The following is an 18749-nucleotide window of genomic DNA, read 5'->3' as shown; positions in this document are numbered from 1 at the left end:
GTAAGCACAGGGTGCTGTGCCAACAGAGGGACTAACTGATGAGATCATGCATGGATTTCTGGAAGAGGAGGCCTTTAAAACACCCTGAATGATGAATAGGAGTTACCTATCATGACTTGTATGATTTCTATTGGTTGATTAATAATAAGTACCTCATTAGACATACTACGAGGAGATTTAAAAAAAATTCAAATGCTTACATCTTCTTCTAAAGGTTTTGATTATTCGGTTTGTAGGGAGGCTAAACATGAGTATTTTTTAAAAGTAGTCCTGTTATACTAATGTTCTACCATGGTTTGGAACCATTCAGATATTATCTTAGATGTTGGTCCTAAAATGGTGCTTGCTGACAAGAACATTTCTTGATGTTGCTATAGAGAAGTAATTACTGAGGAAGTGATTATTTAAAATAAATAATTAATTCATAATGAAAAATCATTTGTTTCAAAATGTAAAAGCACATCTTTCTACATAAAGATTAAATAACTTTCCTAGGGAACACTAATCATTCTAGACAACTAAAGAAAGTATTAAGATGTCTTTCATATCTCACTTAAAAACTGAGTGTACAAAATCTTTCCCATGAAACTAATATTAAGCCATGCATAGAAATTTTTTTTTCTTTTGACAAGAGTACTTCTCTGTCGCCCAGGCTGGAGTACAGTGGCTCAATCTCAGCTCACTGCAACCTCTGCCTCTCAAGTTCAAGTGATTCTCATGCCTCAGCCTCTCTCAAGTAGCTGGTAGTACAGGCACACACCACCATGCCTGGCTAATTTTTGTAGTTTTGAAAGAGATGGGGTTTCACCATTTTGGCCAGGCTAGTCTCGAACTCCTGGACTCAAGTGATCCACCCACTTTGGCCTTCAGAATTGCTGGGATTACAGGCCTGGACCCATGCCTGGCCTACATAGAAGTAGTAATACGAATATAACCTTTACACAATAGAACATTTGATCATGAACAGATACATAGCCAAATCTGAAAGATTACAAGTTTTTCATGAGTTCTTAACTAGAAGAGAGCAAACCAATAACAGTTAAAGGAGAGCTTTCTATAGATGAGAATGGTTGGGTGGGCAGTTATGCATTATTAGTGAATATAGGATACTAATTGATTTTATTTATTTATAAAGTAATCCATACATTGTATTCCTTTTTGAAGTATCCTTCCTTATGAAGAGGAGAAAAGAATTGTGGTAGTGGCTTTTTTTCCTGCTTTTCTAAGTAGAGAAGGTTTAGAATTCAATTGGCGACATTTATTAATGCTTAACTAGAAGCGCAGGAAGTGTTTAAATGACTGTATTAGATAATAGGATGTTAAATGGCAAGATGTTTCTAATGTCTAGTCCCTTTCATTTAGTTTGATTTTATTGTTGACAAATCCATGATCCAGACTCATTAAGTAAATTTCCCAAAGTAAAACCACTAGTTAAAAATAGAATAGGACTAGATTTGAGGATTTTTGACACCTAGATTGGTGGTGCCCTTTCCATTATAGTTCACTATAGTACCTTTGTTTTTTAGAATTTTATTGTTCTTGCCTTTTTAAGTCTAGTTTTCTTTTACTTTTTAAAATTTTGTATCGCAATTTGTCTCCTGTAGGTCAAGTAACCTGGTTTGGTTATGAAAGTCCTCGCAGCTTCTGGGACTATATCAGAGTGGCTTGCCGGAAAGTTTCACAGAATTGTATCTGCAGCATTGAAAATATGGAAAATGTCAGTTCTTCTAGAGCTAAGGTAAGACATGGTCAGAGGCTTGTTTTCATTTTTTTCTTCATGGCATGTATTTGGAATAGCAGGAAGGTGTGAAGCTACTTACTATTAATTTCCTTTTCTTAAGAAGCATAAAATGCTTCCTGTTCGGTGATGTTTCTACATTTCTTGAATTATCTAAATTAGTGGCTCTCAAATAATGTTCTGCAGAACACTGAAGATGTCCAAGACCCTTTCTTTAATGGATCCATAATGTCAAAAGTATTTTTGTATAATATCAATATGTTATTTGCCTTTTCACTGTGTTCACATTTGCATTGCCAGTACAGACACAATGGGGGATAAAACTATTGGAACCTTAGCATTAATTAATGCAGTGACATGAAACCATGCAAGCAGTCTTGAATTCTTCCTAGTATTTTCTTTTAAAGGTAGCTTCAATTTAAGAATGAACATGATGATCTAGGAAACATTAATTCTTATTAAATCTTAACCTTTGAGGACTTGTATTTTTAATATCCTGAGTAATAAAAAGGAAAGTATGCATAAAGCATTTCTGCAACATACTGAAATATGATGGTTACTTCAAGAAAAGCACTTGTAAAATTGTTTGAATTATGAGCTGAACTAGGTACTTTTTATGTAATATGATTTTATTGGAAAGAAAAACTTATAAACCATAATTTTGTGGACTTAGGCATTTGGCAGATCTTTTCTCAAAAAAAGAAAGTAAGAAAGAGGTGAGCCTATTACTTCAAGGAAACAGCTGAAAGTATTTGTTGCCAATGGTAAAATTAAAGCTTTTAAGTAAGAACTAGAGTTTTGGAAAAGCTGTATTCACCATCTTAAACTTTATAGCTTCCAAATATATGAAAGCATTTTTGATAACATTGATGCTGATATCAACAAACGTGTTTTTAAATTGTTGAAAGAAATGTGTCAACATTTGATAGGCCTTCATAATTCGTATTTTCCAAATGACCAATTTATGGAATTACAGAATAATGTATGGGTAAAAAGATCAATTCAAAGTACAAGGTATGTCAATAGATTTAATGTATTACAGCATGAAAAAATTAATATGGTTACTAAAATTTATTACTTAGTGAGTTTGGATCTAGAACAAAAGATAATATCTACACTTATCTGAAAAGACTATTAAAAGATTCCCTTTTCCAACAATATATCTGTGTGAAGCTAGATTTTCTTCAAATACTTCAACCAAAACAATACATTGTAATAGAATGAATGCAGAAGCAGATATCTAATTATCTTGTATTAAGCGAGGCACTAAAGAGATTAGAAAAAAAAATGTAAAACAGAGATACTTTTCTTACTAATATTTTTGTTTAGGAAAATAGTTAATTTTCATAAAAATGTGTTATTTATGTTAACATGTAATGGGTTTATTGCTATATATATATATATATATTTTTTTTTTTTTTAGAGCCAGAGTCTTTCTCTGTTGCCCAGGTTGGAGTGTGGAAGCAGCATAGCTCACTGCAGCCTAGAACTCCTAGGCTCAAGTGATTCTTCAGCCTCAGCCTCCTGAGTAGCTGGGACTACAGGTGCATGCCACCATGCCTGGCAAATTTTTAAAGTTTTTCATAGAGATAGTGTCTCTCTTTGTTGCCCAGGCTGGTCTAGAGCTCCTGGCTTCAAGCAGTCTTTCTGCTGCAGCCTCCCAAAGTGCTGGATTACAGGTGTGAGTCACCATAACCAACTTGTTATTTTTTTAATTACCTGATATTTTAGTTTCCAGTTTTGACTTGTGATACAGTCAATTTGATAGATATAACCTACATAAAACTTCTATGGGGGTCCTCAGTAATTTTTAGGATTACAAAATGTCTGATCTATTAAGTCAAACAGAGTGAGCATCCCCAAGCTGAAAATATGGAATATGAAATAATCCCAAAACCAAAACTTTTTGAGCATCACCATAATGTTCAAAGAAATGCTAAATGGAGCATTTAATGCAAATATTCCAAAATCAGAAAATACTCAAAATCTGAAATACTGTTGTTCCAAGCATTTTCCAAAAAGGTATACTCAGCCTGTATCAGCGTTAATGTAGTAGTTGTATTTATTTTTATTGAATTGTCAGAGTAGCTTTCTTTACTATTTTGACATTCAGAAATTACAGAATGAAACATTAAGTAGAAAATAAAGATTGAAAATTAATGTTTACAGTTTTAAGATGAAGACATCATTATTTCAAAATTATAAATTATATATATGTGTAATAACCAAACATACAACAATTACCTTTCCAAAGTATCATTTCCGAGGTTTTTGTTCTTGCATTTTTTAATTTAGGATTCTTTTTTTCTTTTGGAAAATTTTTGCTCAGCAAAACTGATGAGGATATATTCAAATTAAATATTTTGTAAGCACAAACTGAGTATATGTTTTAAAAACCAGGATATATCATGTTTGAATTTAGTGACATAATTAGAAACACAGGTAAAACATTTTTATCTCCTTAATATGGAGTGTATTTTTGGATACAGTTAATATCTATGATTTTTGTCATCTTTTCGAGACTATAACTATAAAGTTCACTTTCTAAAGCCAGTGCTCCCTCCTGCCAATCTTCAACCAAGGGCTTGTGGCAACAAAGAGCTTCCTGCTTCAATTATCTTTCAACTCTCGCAGGTTGGATCAGTTTTCTTCTCTGTCTCACATGTTTTAAAACCAGTAAAGTTTTTCCTTTTTAAATTAATTATAGTTACATTTTCTTTTTTAATTAAATTTTTCCCTCAGATAACTAAATCCTGTTTTTATTATATATCAACGATATCTTTTTCATCCAAACTATTGTCCTTTGACCTGTATTTCCTCAAACTACTGAATTTTTTATTCATTTGTTTACTCTCTCATTTTCTAACTACAGATTTTTTAAATGTGCACTGTGAATTCCCCTTTTTATATTAGTTGAGTTTTATCACTTTTCCTTTTTTTTTTCTGTTTTTGAGACAGAATCTAGCTCTCTTGCCCAGGCTGGAGTGCAATGGCACAGTCTTGGCTCTGCAACCTCCAACTCTGGGCTCAAGCAGTTCTCCTGCCTCAGCCTCCTAAGTAGCTGGGACTACAGGCATGTGCCACCACACCCAGCTAATTTTTGTATTTTTAGTAGAGACGGGGTTTCACCATATTGGCCAGGCTAGTCTCAAATCCCTGAGTTTAGGTGATCTGCCAACCTCAGACTCCCAAAGTGCTGGGATTACCAGCATGAATTTCCATGCCTGGCCTCCATTTTCCTTTTATGTTTTCTTTATGGCTTAATAATTATATCTAAGTTTCTTTAGGCTAAGGTTTAAGCTAAAGTTAAAGATTAGCTGTAGTTTGAATTAGTCAAATCTATAAAAGGCATTCTAGATGCTACATAAACATTCGCATTTTCAAATCAAAAGTAGGAGAGAGGAACATAACAGTATATTCTAAACCCATTCAATAAAGAGGAGGATGTATTTATAAAACTAGCATATCCCAAAATACAAAAAGTAATTAAGAAGTTAACAAACAGAAATGTAGCATTTGGACCTGGGTGAACCAAAGAAACCCAAACCCTAGCTGACCAACATCTCTTAACAAGGCTCTTGGAACTAATCCCTGCACAGCAGTATGTTATCCAGCAGAGAGTTAATATTTATTTTGTAAAGTACCAGTGTTCAGTATCAAAATACCACAGAACAATCATATTCCAAATCCTGTATTTATCTTTGTTTTGCTCAGGCCTCAAACAGATTCCATTTAGTGGAGAAAGGGAATTCTATGAGTTGCTTGGTTATGCTGGGAAGATTCTGTGGACAAAGATTAGCTGTGTCTTTATTCATTGCAATGAAAAGAGCAGAGTACTTAACTACTGAGTAAGTCACATCTGCCACTTGTCTGGATTGAAGGTTTAAACAGATGCCTCACATGGCAGGCTTATTGAGGTTTAGAGCTGCAATCTTGAATGACTACTAGCATAGTGTCATCTTAACCTTGACACATGTGAAAAGATATTTCAGAACTGAAGCACTAAATTTGCCTGGTGAACAGTATACAGATAGTGTACTTGTATCACAATTGTATCGCAATTGTCAGTCCTAATCCACTGTACCACTTAGATTCACATCGTAGAAGCTTGTCACCATGGACGGTCTCATACTTTTGTCTAGGTTAAGATCAGTGGGATGGGCACGGTGGATCACACCTGTAATCCCATTACTTTGGGAGGCAGAGGCAAGTGGATCACCTGAGGTCAGCAGTTTGAGACCAGCCTGGCCAACATGGCTAAACCCTGTCTCTACTAAAAATACAAAAAATTAGCTGGGCATAGTGCTGCATGCCTGCAATCCCAGCTACTTGGGAGGCTGAGGCAGGAGAATCACTTGAACCTGGAAAGTGGAGGTTGCAATGAGCCAAGATCACACCGTTGCACTGCAGCCTGGATGACAGAGCAAGAATCTGTCTCAAAAAAAAAAAAAAAAAAAAAGAAAAGAAATGTTAACCATTCCTTTCCCTGCTAAGACAGTGACTAGTAGTTTATCCTATTTCATAAGACTTAAACATAGCCTAACATTAAACTAGAATCAGCACTCTTAGAAAAATGACTTTATCTCAGCAGGCACTGACTTAACACATTCTTTTCTGAACTCACCCATCTTCCCCATCTGCTCTTGGGCCATATGCCCTTATAAGCATATTATATGATCTCTGACAAAAAGTACCCCCTGTTGAATCTTTAGTTACTACTGTTACTAACCTTGCAGATATTTACATTGGGTATTTCATGATATTCCAACTGATTTCAGGTTCAAGAAATCCCTTCTCCTTCTTGCTTTTTCATTTTCTTGGCCCCAAAATATGAGCTTTGTATTGTTCCTGAGCCCTTCCTGTCTTCTTGCATATTTTGTGAGGGATTGTCCCCCCCCCCCATTTTCTTTGTTTTTAGTAGCAGTTCTTGTTTTTAGCTAAATTTGACTTTCTTAGGTTTCTGGTTGCTTATCTTATACATTCCTTCTTTCGTTGAATTAGACCAGTTTCTGAATAGGCTAGGCACATCAGCCATCCATATATCCTTGCATCTTTCCATCCAATAAATTTTCTTTGCAAATATTGAGCAGGGTAAGCAAAGTCAGAATATAAGATATAGCCATGATTAAAAGTTCAGATGTTATTCTCAGTGCAGTGGGGGAGCTACTTGAGAGTTTCTTTTTTCTTTTTTTTTAAGTGATAGAATACTGTAATCTGATTTTCATTTTATGAGATAAACTTGGTGCTATATGGAAAATAAATTGAAGGGAGGAGTGGAGTAGAAGCAGAGAATCTAGTTAGAAGGGTGTGATTAGAGTCTAAAACAGAGACAGAGATGATCCCAGAGGTAAGAAAACAGTTTCTGGTTCCAGTGATAACAGAATATCTTGTATCAGAGGGAACTGCTATTGAGAACAACTATAAAAGTTGAATAAAATACATGAAGCAACAAATTTAAGACATAGGGGAACAACCAAGGCAGGAGAACTTGAGTGACCACAGTCCTGGAGAGATGGATGGTACATGAGCTGAGTCGCACATCCATCATGGCTTTAGCCTAAAGTTGCTTGTCTATTCACATCCTAGGTATAGAGACTAAGCAGAAAGTGGCAGAGGTGGGGGATTTTTATTTCCCTGGCCTAGACAAACAGAAGTTGGAGCTAGGAACTGCCAGTGAACAACAGACAAATGTTCCTGGAGTTGTGCATGCAGTTTTCCTATGAGGTCATTGCCAATTCTAAGTCATCTGTAGATCAAAGCGAAGTCCCATTAACAAAGCTGAAAGCAGCAGGGAGGAGTTAAAACAGCTGATTGACAACTTCAGTCAAGCTCTGCAGAGACAGAGGTTAGAGATCAAAGGCAAACAAGGTGAAAGGGAACCGTAAACACCACAGGTTTTTACTTGAGACCTCTGAAAGACTATTCCCTCGGAGTAAGGGAAATTCTGAAGATTAATGCAAAAAAAGACCTAAAAGTAGTGCCCTAAATTGTGCGAGGTGATTTTCTAGTACTCTGACTGACTGCCAAAAGAAAAACCTGCTCTGGAGAAAGGTAGCCTCAGGGTTGCTATAAATTTTCATACAGAATGCCCAGTATACAATAAAAAATCCAGCATATAATAAAAAATCATCACGCATATCAAGAAACAAGATCGAAAGGCAGAAATGAAGAAAAATAAAAAAGACAATTGAAACTAACCTGTAGGTGATAGAGATTATGGACTTTTAAGCAATTATAATAGGTTCAAGAAAATGTAAATAAATATGAATATTACTAGAGAAACAAAATACATAAAATTATTAGATTATTGGAATATTCAAAGCCCAGCTGTGATGTGTCACACCTGTAATCCCAGCACTTTGGGAGGCCAAGGTGGGCAGATCACTTGAGCTTAGGATTTCAAGACCAGTCTGGGCAACATGGTGAAACCCAGTCTCTACAAAAAAATACAAAAATTAGCCAGGCTGTACTGTAGTCCCAGCCATTCAGGAGGCTGAGGTGGGAGAATCACTTGAGCTTGTGAGGCAGAGATTGCATTGAGCTGAGATTGCACCACTGCACTCTAGCCTGGGTGATAAAGCAAGACCCTGTCTCAAAAAAAGAGAAAGAAACCAAAAAACAAAAACAAATAAAACGCAAAATATACATTCTTCTTATACACACAGAGGAATTATATTAAATTGACCATTTTCTGAGCCATAATTCATCTCACTGAATTTCAGAGGATTGAAATTGTGTAAAGTATGTTCTCTAACCACAGTGGAGTTAAGCTAGAATCAAAAATAAACAAGGAAAAATAACAAGAAAATGTTTATATGAGTGAAATTGAGGAGGACTTCTAAATAACTCACGAATGAAAAAGAAATCACAATTGAGATTGAAAAATATTTGGAAAGTACTGATCATGAAAATACAACATACAAAAACTTCTGCTTAGAGGAATAGGCTTAAATAGGCTTTTGTGTATTTTAAAAAATAATAAAGGCTGGAAATTGGTGATCAAGACTTTCATCTCAAGAAGCTATAAAAATACATTAAACTCAAAGTAGAAGGGAAAAAACAGTACAAATTCAATAAAATTGAAACAAATATACAATTGAAGAAAATCAAACAAAGTGTTTTTAAAAAGATTAATGCAATTGATAAGCTTCTAGCAAAACTATTCAAGAAGATCAAAAGATAATATAAATTACCAGAATGATGAATGAAGAAGAGGCCAACCCTGTATACCTCACAGACATTAAAAATTCTAATAGGATATTATGAATAACTTCACATCAATTATATAAATTTGAAAATTTAGAAGAAATGGTACAATTCTTTTAAAAAATTACTCACCAAAACTATACACAAAAAGGATGGAAACATCTGAATATCTGATACTTGCTAAAGAAATGTAATCTATAGTTAAAAATCATCCCATTGCAGGCACATTTTTAAATTGTCTTTTTCTTATGGGTTTTTAAGAATTCATTGTATTTTATGGGTAAGAGTTGTGTGTCAGATATTTATAATTTAAATATCTTTTCCCACTCTGTGCTGCTGCCCCATTTTTTTTTTTTAAACGCTTTTAAATGCTGACAGCTCATCCCCTGAAACAGGAAAGAAGGTAGAGTGTATAGGCATTAACATAATTAGGTTGGTCAGTTTGGTAGTGAGAAAATGAATTTCTTCCCTTCTAATTGTGTCTGTTTTTCATTTCTGCATAAAGTAGGAATAGTATTGTAATGTAAATTATTGGGAGGATTACTTATCTTCTTAATGTATATAAAACTCTTAAAACAGGGCTTAGCACATATTAATTATATTTTTAAATGTTGACTACTTTTACTTATTTATTTTTTCATAAATCTTCATTTTATGAGTCACCATTATAAACTGAAAAGGTCTAAATTCCTAAACCTCGTTTTTAGTTGTTCTGCTTCTCGGCCCAAACAACCTTTATAAGTCTGTTTATCTTCTCTTGTAGTAAAAGTTCCTTTGTTAAAGAAAAGAAACCGTTAAAATTAGCACAACTTATCCTCACAATATAACAGAATTTCATACACATTCAAATACAGGAAACTAAACACAGCCCAGTTTTGTATGGACTGAAATTAATAAATCAGGAAGGAAGACTTTCCCTGCATTTCTTATCTAGTAACAACATAGTCTCCTGTGCTGAATTTTCTCTGGGAGCAACTTTCCTGACTTCATTGGTGAAATTGTAGCCTTTTAATTCAAGACACCACTACTAGTTTCCATGTCTTTTAGATAAAATTTCAAGAGAGAATTTTGAGACTACTGGCCAGCCAGTGACTTGCCTCTTCCTTCCTCTGTTGCAGTCAGCCACAGCTAACTGTAGGTTCTCCTAGGCTTACTCAGAATGGACAATGGACTGAGCACAGGGCAAGCTAAAAGGGATGTTGAGCTTGGTAGGCAAATTGACTGGCATGCTAAACACACCCATATGATTCATTTTCTTCCCAGTAGTAGTACTGCTGCCTCTAGCCTGATAGATTTTAACCACTGCCTAGATTGACTCCTTCGTGACCTTTCCTATCCAAGAGTTTGGTGAATTCACTAGACCTGTAGACGTTTCTAGAGTACGTTTTTTTCCCCCGTTCTGGTAGTTGACAATCACATACATTGATTAGCATCACCTTTATTTGCAACTGCCATTGCTGTGTTTTGATTTTCTATATATTGTCTCGATGAAGTTTTTTGGAAATTTGTGAGTTGAGTGAAAATGAAAATAATTGAATTATAAAATTTTCACTACAAATATGATTTCTTATATTCTTTCATTCTAAATAGAAAGTCCATAAGAAAATTAATTGCATTTAGTAAGAATTGTCTGTTTCTGTGATTCTGTGCTAGATTATATTGGCTTCTGTTTTTTTGTTGTTGTTCTTTGTTTTTCTAGTTTAAATATTTTGTAATAGTTTTAGAATTCCCTGGGTGCACCAAATTCAATAGCTCATGATTTGGATTCATGATAAATCTTGAAATTTGGATTTTATTCCTAGTTGTATAAAACCTCCCACAGGAAGGATAGGATTGAAAATTTTCTTAAGTAGTATTAGACTGATTATTTTCATTAATGAGTGAGAAGTCTGTTTTTCATTATTTATGAGAGGTCTCATTTTAGTTAGCATGTTGATGTGGGATTTTGAAGCAGAGAGTTTTGTCTTATATAATTACATTAGGTAATTCAAAAGAATCTCTAACCCAAGTAACTCAGTATTAATGTTCTGTCCCTTCAGAGGATAGAAAGTTAGTTTGACATGCTGTAACCTACATCTTCAGAGAAACAAAATATATACTGTAGGTAATCAAAATTTACCTATTTTTATCTACTTAAATATTTTTCCTAGTCATTATCAAATGTATATTTTGAATGGCTGTTCTTTACATATTAAAATACTTATATTTTTGATGGCACAGTGGCAAAATATTTTTTTTAATTTTTTTATATTTGATTCTTTCTTCTTCCTTTTAGGGTAGAGCCTGGATCAGAGTAGCACTCATGGAAAAACATTTATCTGAATACATCTCTACAGCTCTGAGAGACTTCAAAACAACCAGGTTTAAAAGTCCTTTTAATTCTCTAATATATATTTGAAAGAATCATCTAAAGACTTAGAAATCAGAATAGGATGAAGAATCAACTTCTAAAGTCCTCAACCATTTTATTTCCTCCTTTTCTTACTCCTGAAATAAATCTACTGTCTTCTTAGGAAAATGTAATTTGTCAATTAAACATCTATCTACCTTTCCGTAAAAAGATGCACAGTATGCCTGGAATATCCTTTTTCTACATCATTTCTGATTCGTACTCTTTCAACTCTTGAAGCTTCATTTGCCCTATAGACTATTCCCTGATGGATTTGAAGATTTAACTATGAAATTTAAATAGAATCTCTTCTCGTTTCACCACCACAATGTTTGCTTATGTTTTTGCCTTCAAAGAATATAAATTAATACTTTACTTCTTTAATTCATATGTATCATTAATGATTGCTTGTCTTTTTAGGACAATCTAAACCATTGTTTTTCTTGGATTGCATAAAGATGACATCCTGTGCCATGTGAAAAATAGGACTTTGTTAATTTTTTATGATGGTAGAAAAAAGGCACATATTAGGACAACAGTCGTTCCTAATTAGTGCTCAACTACTGATCTTTATTTGTAGCTGTTGAAGAAGCCACTTTTCTCCATATCAAAAGTATTTGTAAAAGAAAAGATTTAATAATTTTAAAAACTTAAACTGTTTAATGTAGTAGCCACTAACACAAGCCATATGTAAATTAAAATTAATATCACATAAAATTACAAATTTAGTTTCTTAAAGACTGTATCGTATTTCAGATGTCCCATAGCCACATGTAGCTAATGGTTATACAATTGGACAAATTTAGAGTGTTTTCCTCATCACAATAGGTCCTGCTGGGCGGAGCTACCTGAGATATTTCTAAATTACCATTCTTTTTTCTATCTCATTAATCATATTTCTGAAAGAAAAGGAAATGCTTACAACTATGAACTACTTTTGATAGAAAAAAATAAGCACAAACAAGCCCCATTTCTGAGATCTTAACTTCCCTATCCTCGAACTTCTGACCTCAGGTGATCTGCCCGCCTTAGCCCAAAGTGCTGGGATTACAGGTGTGAGCCACTGCGCCTGGCTAACTTCCACATCCTAATGCAGTGTTTGACATTCTGGATTTTGAGAAAATCTGGGCATTAATTATGTACATTCTTTCAATTAACTAGCTGGTACTAATTAAGTATCTTCATTTAGTTGCCTCTATCTTTATTGGTAATATAATAGTAAACTTTTAATTTTGAGATACAAAGAATTGTCATAATTATAAGTTGGACCAGGATAGAAGGACTTTTAGCTAAAAGAAGTATTTGCATAAAGTAAATCTGATATATACTTAATGAGTTCTTTTCAAGCAACATGACACTCTTGAGATATTTCTAAAGATAAATATTTGAAATTCACTTTATAATATAAAACAATTGTTTATCATTACTACTAAGTTTAATTATGAAAGATAATAAGTATTGAGGATACTAAGGCTTTGAAAATGGAAAAAAAGAATAGTATCAGAATCTAGTAGCTCAAATCTAAAAATCCTATATTAATGAAATCAAAATCAAGTTTGCATAGTAGTCATTTCCTATGCAATTACCATATTGAATCAAAGTTATGATAGTCTTTTCCAAATATAAATTAAATCATTAACAATCTCTCTAAATTGTTAGTCTTGTTTCTATGTTTAAATGATCGGGACGGGTAGAAATAATTCTTGAATAGATTATTTTTAGAAAAAGTAGTTTACATATTTAAAGGGAAATGCTTTCTGCCTTGTTCTTAAGTGTTAACCATGCTTTTTCATAGAAAGGAAATGATTCAGCTCTAAAAAAGTACATGGAGTAAAAATATTCTTGTAACAGTACATAAACATACACTCTTCAAACAGAAACAAGGCTTAGTGTACAGTGTTCACATATATGTATCTACACATACACATTTATTGAATAATAGGATTTAAATGTGAATACAATGGCTTTGTAGCTCTTAAGAAAGGAAGTAAGTAGGGAGTTATTTCAGAGTTTTATCTTAGAAGTTAACTAAAAAATGTGGAGAAAAAAATCTTTTTTCTGCCCTATTTACACTATTTTTTTTACTGAGATGAAACCAAAGAAACTTCTTAATTCCAATTAAATTTGATTGCAAACTTCTAGTCAAGTCAAATGTATTCATAAGATTAGATTTGTAAAATACAAACAAACTATTAGAAAGAGTATTTGTACCTTACCTTTTATCTGGATTCTTCCTGAAGTAAGTACTCCTAGAAGAATAAGAAATGATCTCTAATCTTTAGGAATCTAGAGACTATCAAAATAAAGTAAGTTTCTTCATGTTCTGCTCTTCACAGATAAAGAGTAATGATAGCCTTTAAAATGGTAATACAGGTGTTTACCCCAGTACCAGAGGAGGAGCTACATGAACTAAGGCAGGCAGGCAGGCTTGAAAGCGCTAATCAGTGAAAACCCAAGGATAAGTTTGGGTGGAGGAAAGGTGGGAGTAGAGATAAAACAAATTTTGAGTGCATGACTATGCTCCAAAGCATTCAGGAAATTCATGTGATCCTTTTGCTAAGGTGTAGGACATCTTAATGAGCAGTTGAAAAAACAAACAAAAACTGTGAAGCGTTACATGGCTTAGGGATTGGGGTATAATTGGAAAATAACCAGAGTTGGTAAGTTGGCAGAGTGATGATTACAATCTAAGCTAAAAAAAAAAGTGAGAGAGAGACTTGTTTTAGTAGGTTACTGGGAAGACATTCAAATAAGAAGTGAAGTAAAAACTGAATTAACTTGTTCAATTTTTGGTTTCTCTTTACCCACAGACTAAAAAATAATTAGTAAATTTAAGTTAAAAATACACATGTGTCTGTAATCCCAGCGACTCAGGAGGCTGCGGCAGGAGAATTGCCTGAACCCGGGAGGCGGAGGTTGCAGTGAGCCGAGATCGTGCCATTGCACTCCAGCCTGGGTAACAAGAGCGAAACTCTGTCTCAAAAAAAAAAAAAAAAAAAATACACATGTGATATTTCAGACAAAATTGAAAATTTAACAACAATTTGAAGTAATAATTATGGAAAATAGTAAAGATAAATTAGATTTATGGAAACTCATTTGTTTACTTTGCAATTGTATCACAGTAATTTATAATGAAAAAGTTGTGTTCCAAAGAAATGTTAATTTTCACAATGTTTTAGCACATTTGAAGGAAGGAGTAAAGTATAAAATAAAACTTTATAAATTACTGAGCTGTCACAAACTAAAAATGAGTTGACAAACACTTTTATCAATAATAGAAAAGTAGACAGAATAGTAATTAGTAACCAAAATCTTTTAAGAGATAAGAATGCATTTTGGAATCAAATATGTGTAAAAGTTTTACATTATCAAGATAGAAGATAAACATTATTAAAAGGTACTTGTGAACTGCTACCTCACAGCACATACAAAAACTCCAAATTAATCAGACTTAAATGTTAAACATAGAAGAACTTAGAAGAAAACATAGATGTAAATCTGCTTGGATTAGATGATAGCTTCCTAAGTATGATATCAAATGTAAAAAGAACAACAGAAAAAAGATAAATTGAACATAATAAAAATTAAAACTTTGTGCAAGGACACCATGAAGAAGATGAAAAGATGACCAACAGAATGGGAGACAATTTTTAAAGATCATTATTTGATAGGGCAGTGGTCCCCAACCTTTTTTGCACCAGGGACTGGCTTTGTGGAATACAGTGTTTCCACTGACCTTGGTGGCAGGGCACGGTTCAAGATGAAAGTGTTCCACCTCAGATCATCAGGCATTAATTAGAGTGTCATAAGGAGCATGCAACCTAGATCCTTCACATGTACAGTTCACAATAGAGTTCTTACTCCTATGAGAATCTAATGCCTGATTGACAGGAGGCAGAGCTCAGACGATAATGTGCACTGGCCCACCACTCACCTCCTGCTGTGCAGCTCCAGTTCCTAACAGGCCATGGACAGGTACTGGTTCATGGCCCAGGAGTTGGGGACCCCTGTGATAAGGGTTTTGTATCTACAATGTATATAAAGAACTTTTACAACTCAGTAATAAAAAGACAACTCATTTAAAAATGGGCAATGAATCTGAATAGACACTTCTCCAAAGAGGATATACAGATGTCTAATAAACACTAAAATGTTGCTTGACAGCATTAGCCATTGGGGAAATGCAAAACCACAATGAAATATCACTGCATACTAACTAGGATGGGTATGTTCAAAAAATCACTTAATAACAAATCTTAGTGAGGATTTTGAAAAACTGAATCTCTTATGTGTTGCTGGTGGGAAAAGAACATTGTGCAGCCACTTTGAAAAAGAGTCTGGCAATTTTTCAAAAGATTATACATAGAGTCACCATATGACCCAGCACATGACTCCTAGGAGTATGTGCAGCTATATCCATATAGTGGGATATTATTCAGCCATAAAAAGAAATGAAGTATTGATCTATGCTGCCACATGAATGAACCTTGAGAATCTGCTAAGCTTAGCAAAAAAGCCAGTCACAAAAGACCGGATAGCATGTGATTCCTCTCTTCCTTTAGTTACCAAATCTCTGTCTCCTCATCTTCAATCTCTTCACTACTGCTGGATCAATCCCACCCTTACCGAATATATGCTCATACCTCCTACCTTAAAAAGAAAAAGATTCTCCATTGAACCAATATTCCCCTCTGCTTCTGCTCATTTCCTAATTCTGCTTCATCACCAGACTTCTCCAAAGCACTTCTTCACAGTGTCATCATTTTCTTACTTTAGAGTCACCCTCTTATCCACTCTTGTCTGGCTTCTGCCCCTCACCACTCCACCAAGAATTTTTAAAAGAATACTGATAATCTACAAGCTACCCAATGTAATGGATGTTTCTCTGTTCACATTGTACTCCATTGCCCAGCTACTCCCAGTATAAGTTGACTACTTCATCATTCTTGAAAAATCTCTTCACCTTTAAATTACACAACATTCCATGGCTTTTCCTTAACTGCTCTGTCTCTTTTTCTGTCATCTTTTCCACTTAACAACATCTGACTGTCCGTATTCTCTAGGCTCAGTCCTGCATTGTCTGCTGTTTTTCCTCTGTTCATTTTTCTCTCTTTTCTCTCTTCCTGGAGTTTCATCCATTACCCTGGTTTGAAATACCATCTATATGATCGTGATACCACATTTAAACCTCTAGCTAGATAGTTCAGATATACTGATCTTTTCCCCTGTAACTCTGTTCACCCCTTCTTAGCAAATGATATCACTGCCTACCTACATAGTTAGGTGAGAACCTAAAATTCATACCTGATTCCTCGTTCCCCTCATACCCTGTAATCAACCCATAAACAAATCTTATTGATCCTACCTCCAAAATCTATTTTGAATCTACTTATTTACCTTAAAAGTAAAAGATATTATGTCAACTCCCACTTAAAACATTGAAATGATACCTTATTGCATTAACCAGAAGGCTCTGTTGCTGTCACGTTTCCTGGAGTCAAATCCTGGCTTCCCTACTCTAGCTGAGTCTATCTGGAACAAGTTGCTTAATCTCTCTGGAGAATAATAGTAGCAAAGTTAAGAAGATGATTCATGTAAAGTTATTACTGTGCTACTCAGTGAGTGTTCATTATTATTATTAGTGTTGTATGGCCTATAGATCCCTGTGTGATTGGACTTCTGTGAGCTAGGGTGTCAGGTTAAACACTTGAGAATGCCTTACTTAATGACTTTCCAAAATTGGGCTTTCCTTCCATTTATCTATACTTCAACAACCTGTTTATTTACTTTATATTTATCATCATCTGTAATTATCTTTTTCTCTTGTTTCTTGCTTTTCTATTCTCCTAGACTATATGCCCCATAGAGAGGATCTAAATCTAACTTATTTACCATTGTAACTATAGTACCTAGCACAGTTCCTGTCACATAAGAGGAATTTGATATATATTTGTCGATTAAAATAATTACTGAATCTCACATTCTTGGCAAGACCTTTGGAAGTTGACTTTTTCACCAGTTTTTCATTTTTATTCAATTTGACTTTGAATATGACATCTATTTATAATGCAAGAATCTGTCTTATATGTCATGAGGGATGATTTTCTTATATCCCCTCCTAGTAGTTTCTTACATTAAATTGGGGAAGAGAACAAACACACCAATAATGAAATTTCTTTGGCTTATAAGACAAGCTTTCTCATATTTTAATATTGCACTTTCAAGTGCATAGAATAACCTCTGACTCCCACAAAAGGAAAATTTGAAGCATGACATTAGGTATTATCAGCATAATTTGTATTTATTGTTCACCTTGGATCCCATCCAAAGGGTATTTGTTATTGAACTACTTAAAATGCCTTAAAGTATTCTTACAGAATGGACACTAAGGTGGCATTATAGGAATATATTTCAATTAGAGTTAAATTATGTGTGGTAAAAGAAAAGCATATTCTTATAAGGACATTATTTTAAATATGTTTCTAGTCACTAATATTTTACTAATCAATGTATAAATGTTTGGTAAGGGTGGTATACCTAATAAGATCAGGAAGTTTTTTTTTTTCCCAGATCACAGTAATATCAAATAGTTGCTTATAATTTTTCTACATTTCTGAAATGTAAAATTATATTTAAAGTTATAGTCTCTAGTATATAAATCTTTGAATGGAAGTTTCAGATATATTTTTTACTTTGGTACTTTCAATATTTATAATATGTTGAAAGTAAGCAGTACAATGTTTTGGTTAGATTCTTTCTCTCTCTCTCTCTCTCTCTCTCTCTCTCTCATGTGTGTGTGTGTGTGTGTGTGTGTGTGTATACATTTAGAAAGGGTTTTGCTCTGTCACCCAGGCTGGCGTGCAGTGGGGCCATCTCAGCTCACTGCAACCTCTGCCTGACTCAAGCAATCTTTCCACCTCAGTCTCCCCACCTCAGTCTCCCAAGTAGCTGGGACTGCAGGCAAAGGCCACCACATCAGGCTAATTTTTTAAATTTTTTGTAGCCATGTCGCCCAGGCTAATTTCTAACTCCTGTTGCTCAAAGGGTCTGCCTGTTACAGCCTCCAAAAATTCTGGGATTACAGGCATAAGCCACCAGGCCTGGCATAAACATATTTTCTTTAGATCAAAAAGTATTTTTAACTAAAAAAAGGGAATTTGTTTTAGTATATACCTGACTATCATTGGATTAGTCATCTCTGGCTTTACTCGTGGCTCATTTATTGTATTACCTTGGCTTTGTAAGCAAAGATTAATGTTCCAATTTTTCAATGAGGTAAAATGAAAAGGTTGAAATTTTACAATCTTTTGGAATCTTTGAAAGTATTGACCACAGGAATCAGACTTTTAGTCAAATTATTAGTATATTAGTTTGCATAAGAGAATAAATTAATTTTTTAAAACATTTTCTACC

At 34.1% G+C, this 18749-nt stretch overlaps 1 protein-coding gene across 6 annotated transcripts in view; it reads left to right on the top strand.

Moving 5' to 3' along the window:
* RUNDC3B (RUN domain containing 3B) overlaps positions 1 to 18749 on the top strand; it is a 174835-nt gene that overhangs the window by 60296 nt on the left and 95790 nt on the right. For all 6 annotated transcript variants that reach the window (XM_032253023.1, XM_032253021.1, XM_032253020.1 and 3 more), the window contains 2 exons: positions 1605 to 1738; positions 11220 to 11305. In XM_032253023.1, the coding sequence (XP_032108914.1) occupies positions 1605 to 1738; positions 11220 to 11305 (220 nt within the window). The remainder of the gene's footprint in view (positions 1 to 1604; positions 1739 to 11219; positions 11306 to 18749) is intronic.

Source organism: Sapajus apella, unplaced genomic scaffold, assembly GCF_009761245.1.
Source record: "Sapajus apella isolate SASKATOON/1434 unplaced genomic scaffold, GSC_monkey_1.0 scaffold81, whole genome shotgun sequence".
Taxonomy (NCBI): Eukaryota; Metazoa; Chordata; class Mammalia; order Primates; family Cebidae; genus Sapajus; species Sapajus apella.
Note: the sequence above shows the minus strand (reverse complement) of the source record. Positions and strands in the feature narration are given on the sequence as shown.